The sequence below is a fragment of the Danio rerio genome, chromosome 19 (assembly GCF_052040795.2).
Source record: "Danio rerio strain M-AB ecotype USA chromosome 19, GRCz13ab, whole genome shotgun sequence".
NCBI lineage: Eukaryota > Metazoa > Chordata > Actinopteri > Cypriniformes > Danionidae > Danio > Danio rerio.
In genome coordinates, this window is record NC_141039.2 from 135,001 (window position 1) to 141,885 (window position 6,885).

General features: G+C 43.4%; 1 protein-coding gene and 1 long non-coding RNA gene across 2 annotated transcripts; one reads left to right on the forward strand and one right to left on the reverse strand.

Moving 5' to 3' along the window:
• Positions 1 to 704: 704 nt before the first annotated feature.
• On the reverse strand, positions 705 to 2,184 carry atp5if1a (ATP synthase inhibitory factor subunit 1a). Its single transcript, NM_001089521.1, is given in 3 exon segments — positions 705 to 986; positions 1,071 to 1,183; positions 2,066 to 2,184. Coding segments are annotated over 3 exon segments (318 nt in total). The 5' UTR covers positions 2,129 to 2,184; the 3' UTR covers positions 705 to 844.
• A 53-nt stretch (positions 2,185 to 2,237) lies between these two features.
• On the forward strand, positions 2,238 to 4,276 carry LOC147832393 (uncharacterized). Its single transcript, XR_015516267.2, has 2 exons — positions 2,238 to 2,406; positions 3,888 to 4,276. It is a non-coding gene; the product is annotated as an uncharacterized LOC147832393 (long non-coding RNA).
• The last annotated feature ends 2,609 nt before the right edge of the window (positions 4,277 to 6,885 follow it).

Consider the following 6,885-nt stretch of genomic DNA (forward strand, 5'->3'; position numbering starts at 1 on the left):
CTATTAAACTTCCAACAGGGGAGAGTTCAACTCTCCGCTCATTCCTGCAGAATGAGGCTTTACTGATTAAACTAATATTCAACAGCTCTACCTGCAGAGATTAAACCTCCAGCCAATGCACACTTACACCAACACTTCTGACATGTGTAATGTGCCAGCATTACATTTATTCTCCACACAGATGTTCCTGTGCTGAAGCCTCCCGCTAATGTTCATAAGTGCATGGCAGTGCTTATACTCCTCATTATGTGTCTGTGCAGGACAGTCCCGCTGCTCTGAGACCTGTCAATACTCTAATTCAAGCCATTATGAAGCACTGAGCTACTGGATTTAGTCTTCTGCTAATATATATAAGCAGCAGATGTTTACTTCTGGAGGCAATGCTTTATTATGAGGGTCTCCATTGCAGATTTTGCTGACTCCGTCACACTGCAGCTGCACACAGACTAATATCAGAGTCAATGTGAACTGATCCAGAACAGTGGAGCTGAGCGGCATGTACAGATGCAGCGTGCCTCATTATACTCTACAGAGTGAGCCTGAAAATACAGTCATGATAATAAACACTCACTGACCATCAGCAGCAGAGTCAGCCACGATCAAGTGTGTGTTACTGAAGAGAAATGAACACGTTTAGCCATCACTCAGCGAAGAACTGCTGAAATCCACATCAGAGGAAAGAGAAAGCATGAGCAACACACGGGTCTAATCAAACATCACCATATTTATTGATCACCCATCAGGACCCACACAGAGGAAAGGCAAAGGAACGAGCTACAGAGGCAGACTCGGGCTGTGTTTGTGAAGCTGGACGGAGGCGTGTGTGTGTGTGTGTGTGTGTTCTTCAGTCGTCGTGTTTGAGTTTGCGGATCTTGCCCTTGTGTCTGTCGATCTCTCTCTGCAGACGCTCAATCTCTTTCTTGTGATGGTCAATCTCCTCCTCGTGGTGGTTCTTCAGGGCCGCCAGCTGCTCCCGCTCCTTTTGCCTGTCTCACACACACACACACACACTTAAAAATCACATTATTATTACTACTAACATGATTATATTATGATGTCCTCTAACTGACCTAAAGTAGCGCTCCTCCTCTGCTGCCTCCCTTCTCCCGAATGATCCTCCAGCAGCACGCACTGATCCGCCCCCACCGCCACCTTTACCTGCACCCGTACCCAGCTCACCCAGCTGCACAGAGAGAGAGAGAGAGAGAGAGCTTCAGTTTATACCTGCTCTCAGATCAGTTTAAAATGAAAGGAATGCTCAGGGTTTTATTTGAACACACATTATACAGCACATATATCCGACACACTGTACACTGAATGAAATGTTCACACCGCGTTAGAAATGCTAATTTAATGCGAGTTTGATGCATTTCCAGTTTAGAGCAGCAGGTGTCGCCATCATGTGGGGTTTGCAAAGGTTTATAGTCGCACATTCAGACTTTCTCCCTAATAATGATTTGGAAAGTGTCCTTTGCTGATCACATCACTGATCACAGTTCAACAGAGCGAATATAAAACCAGCTTCAGCTCTTTCGCTTCGAACACCTCCAACAGCGGATCAGTCTGCTAAACGCTCTGTTCCTCCAGCGATTACCGCAGCGCTGACCTCCACTGGAGGAATCAAACGCTTGTGTGACTTTACAGCCCTTAACTCACCTGCAGAGGCTATAAACTGCTCAACACACACTGCGCACGCGCGACAGGTGGAGCGCACAGTGCGCACGCGTGATTAATCAACCACTCAACACTCGATTATTCCCAGATTAACCACTGCAGCTCTGGAATATTCCACTGTAGAGTCAGTCCAACAGCCAATGAGCGAGCAGCGTGATGTGTGTGTGTGTCTCTCTCTCTCTCTCTCTCACACACACACACACACACACACACACACACACACACACACACACACACACACACACACACACACACACACACACACACACACACACACACACACTAAAATGAACAAACATAAACACACTGAAACTGACGGGAAAGGTGTGTTTGAAACACACACACACACACACACTCTCTCTCTCTAAAATGAATGAACACACATACACACCTGGTCGGAGCTCATGCGGATGTGCGAGCTGAAGAAGCCTCTCCTGAGCAGAAGGCGAGCCATGATCCTCAAACTCTGCTCCTCCACACGCTATTTGTCCTTGTGCGGATCGGAACACGGAAACACGCGACCGGAGAGCAAACCGGGACCGTGCCGCAGCGCGCAGAGCCGTCAGCGCCACCTGCCGCCCGGAGACCGGCCGCACTGCGCATGCGCGAACTCGCTGACCGCGGCGCTTTGTTTGCGCATAATGGCGTGTGTAATGATTCCTGATCATCATGTCATGAAGTAAATAACGTCCAAACTCTCCAGGAATAAAGCAGCTCCTCTGCAGCTTACAGGTGATGATTGCACAAATAAACAGGGTACATCAGTCTGATATACAGCACAGTCTGCTGTCCTGAAGAGAAACACAGGTGTATTATAGTCCAGCTGAATAATCACATGTAGAGCTACACACACACACACACACACACATAAACATCTGTCCGCTTTAGTGAGTATATATATATATATATATATATATATATATGCCTATGTATATTGTATTTGAAAAGCCCAGCTTTATATGGATATCTCCACAATGCCCGCTGAGAGAATAAGAACTCAAAAATACAATATATACTGTTTACTGTGGTGATTCTACAGTTGCTATGGTAACAACAACTACAGTAACTGATCTGTTGTGGTGATTCTACAGTCGCTATGGTAACACAACAACTACAGTAATTGATCTGTTGTGGTGATTCTACAGTCGCTATGGTAACACAACAACTACAGTAACTGATCTGTTGTGGTGATTCTACAGTCGCTATGGTAACGCAACAACTACAGTAACTGATCTGTTGTGGTGATTCTACAGTCGCTATGGTAACACAACAACTACAGTAACTGATCTGTTGTGGTGATTCTACAGTCGCTATGGTAACACAACAACTACAGTAATTGATCTGTTGTGGTGATTCTACAGTCGCTATGGTAACACAACAACTACAGTAACTGATCTGTTGTGGTGATTCTACAGTCGCTATGGTAACGCAACAACTACAGTAACTGATCTGTTGTGGTGATTCTACAGTCGCTATGGTAACACAACAACTACAGTAACTGATCTGTTGTGGTGATTCTACAGTCGCTATGGTAACACAACATCTATAATATAAACAAATGGGCCAGTGCTGTAGTTTTCTCCAGCTCTAGAGTACAGTATATTACACTGCAATACAGCACAGTTTACTGTAGTACAAGCTTGAGTGTACTGCAGTGTTTAACGTTACCTTTACAAAAGACCCCCACCCACTGACTACGGTCCAGAATTTGACCCAAACATGAGCACTTTTGTCCTATTTTGACTACTATGCCATCATTAATTCATGATAATAACCTATCGAAAAAGGTTTTAAGACCAATAAAAAGGTTTGAAGCACCAAAAGTGGCCCATATTAAAGTTTAATTTTTATACCAGTTAGACTATTGTTGTCATCCTTGACTTTTTAAATGTATTTATTTAATTTATTATTCAAATTGTGTGTTATTTGTCTAATAAATGACAATAGGCAATATCCTATTTTTTTTTAAATTGTGGTCATGATTATCATCTGACAGGCTAATCCAGCAAACAATGGTGCTTAAATGTCACTAAGATGCAGCATTTAATAGAATATTAAAATAAAAACGAATATTTTATTTATAATATAAGTATATTATTAAAAAATTGATTAGAAAATGAAGCACATAACTATAAAATGATCCACCTTTTGAGAAAAAGAGCCCTGATCAACATTACTCACTCTCTCACTATATTATGTTTCTATATGTGGAGCCGCGGCTGCAGCTCTGGAGCAAGCAGAACCTCCAGTGGACATCCACAGATCTGAGAACAGCAGGAAAGCAGGCGGTCAGGAGAGGGCAGTGTTCACAACAAAATACTTCATCATCACAGCAGCCGGACACTCACTGAGCAGAGCTGATCAACAGCTGAGCAGAGGAGCATCATTGAGCCGGCACTGAACACTGCTCAGGGTCAGGGTCAGGGTTAGGGTTATGAATATAGGCACACACTCAATCCACATACTGAGAGTTCTGCTGTTTCTGGAGCCCATTACTGAGTCTGTTTATTTACTGATGTAAATGTGTGTAAATGTATAGTCATTTATTCATGTTTCATGTGCATTTCTAGTAATATTATTAAATAATATGCAAATATTTCTATAATTTATTCACAATAGAGTGTGTAAAGTTATATTTCCCGTATTTTAGTAGATATATATGAGACTTTACCAAGCAGCTGGATCTAATTAGATTTGCATTGTAAACCTTAAATAAAGTTAAAAAGTTTGTTTTATTTCATGTTTTAAGTTTAAAGTTAGTATACTCTCAACATCATCCAGCATAAAATCAATAAAATAATTCATAATAAAGATTTTTTACAAACTTCTGCACAGAAACAGCAAAAACTTCCACAGCTTCTGTCTGCCTCTGCTTCTGTTTGTCCAGGATAAGGACAGGAGGACTATATTTAAAGCGCTTTTATGCACAAGACAATTTTCTGTAGGGTTTAACCCCAACCGTGTGTGTGTGTGTGTGTGTGTGTGTCAGCTGTGTCACACACTCACACTGAAGCACACATGCACACCTGACCAGTACTCAACACACACACTGCTGTTTTACATCTGTCACACAGCCGTCTGTAGCTCCGCCTTCTTCTGAAAAGAGCACAGTGTCATTTGCATTTAAAGTGACAGCCTAATTAGGATCAAAGGGTCAGTTTCAGAGAGCTGCAGAACATTATCTGTGGGGTATTCTCAAACTCACACACTACAGACAGCAGAGACGTGTTGACAGCAGCAGCGCAGGTCTGCTTTAGTGTATGTTTGTGTCTGGCCGACAGTAGATGCTGATCCAGAGTCGTCTCTTATAGTGAGCACGTTCACAGGAGCTCCACAGGTCTTCACCTCAGCGCTCTCCTGTGTTGCAGACCGCCACCATCATCATTAATCTCAGATCCGCTGACCCGAGAGTTCAGAATAACAGGAAGTGTTTATCAGCTCCTGCACATCCGTGCCCATATATGGGCGTCCGCAGACTCGCTTTCCTCCAATTACATGTTCTGTTTTCTTCTCTGCTCCACTTCTGCTGTTGCCAGTGGAAATGGTTTCCTGGCAACCATCATCTGCAGAGAAAGGTGAGGTCAGTCTGTCCGACACACACACACACAGGTGAGCAGACGCACATGCAGAAGAGGAGAACACACTCACACACACACACACGGCTGACTCACCTGGTGAATCACACTGGACATACTGTACCTGTCAACACTTCCACAGTCCTTTACTGAAGCACAGCTGTAGAGCTGCTCCTGATTCACACCTGAGAGTCAGACATTCAAGAACATCACTGAAGACCAGAAGACTCACATCTGCTGACGTCACTGAGGCGCTGTGTGTGTGTGTGTGTGTGTGTGTTCATGAGGGTCACCTGAGTGTGTTCTGCATCTCAATCCAGATTCAGACGGCTCTCAGTGTGACCTCAGTTTCAGCTCTAGATTCACTCATCCACTCATCCTCCTTCAGCTTAGTCTCTTTATTAATTAGTGGTCGCCACAGCGGAATGAACCACCAACTTATCCAGCATATGTTTTACACAGCGGATGTCCTTCCAGCTGCAACCCAGTACTGGGAAACACCCATGCACACTCATTCACTCACATACACACACACACACTCATACACTACGGCCAGTGTAGTTGATCAGTTCCCCTATAGCGCATGTGTTTGGACTGTGGGGGAAACCAGAGCACCCGGAGGAAACCCACACCAACACAGGGAGAACATGCAAACTCCACACAGAAACACCAACTGACCCAGCCAAGACTCAAACCAGCAACCTGAGTGCTGTGAGGCGATTGTGCTGCCCACTGCGCCACCGCATCACCCTCTAATAATTAACTAACTTGTTCATTTAATCGTTTGTTTGTTTGTTCATTCATTTACTTAATCATCAGTTCATTCATTCTTTTTCTCCTTCATTCATTCACTCACTCATTCCTTTATCCCGTTCTTCATTAATTAATTAGTTAATTGAATCATTAATTCATTAATTTCTTTATTCATTCATTAATTCATCTTTCCTTTCTTCTTTCACTCACTTACTCCTTTCTTCCTCCCTTCCTTCCTTCATTCATTCATTCATTCATTCATTCATTCATTACTTTCTTTCTTCATTTATTCCTTCATTTCGTCATTAATTTGTTAATTCGTTAATTCATTCATTCATTCATTCCTTCATTCATTCATTCATTCATTCATTCATTCATTCACTCAGTCATTCTTTCTTTTCTTTCTTCCTTCACTCATTTACTCATTCATTCCCTTCTTCCTTCTTTCAGAGGAAACGCACCGGTGTTCTGCAGTTCTGATCTCCACATCTGATATCTGGAGCGCTTTACAGGCAGCAGAAGTGGCCCGTTTATCTAATAACCTGAACATCAGAAAATGTGTGTGTGTGTGTGTGCGTGTGCATGTGCCTGTCTGAGTGTGTGTGTGTGTGCTGGTTTTTCCCATTTGCATACACACGTGTGTTTTTGTATGTGTGCAGGTGTGTGCAGGTGTGTGCAGGTGTGTGTGCGCAGGTTGATTCGGGGATGCTGTTTGTCTGACATGAGTAACCAGGCTGCAGAGAAGATGCTGGATGGTTTGTGTTGCCATGGCGATGGAGGATGAGGAGGAGAGTTTTACAGAAATTTCACAATCTCACCTGAAAGAGGGAGAGGAAGATGAGTAACAGAGCGTAATCATCACCTGTGTGCATCAGGTGTGCAG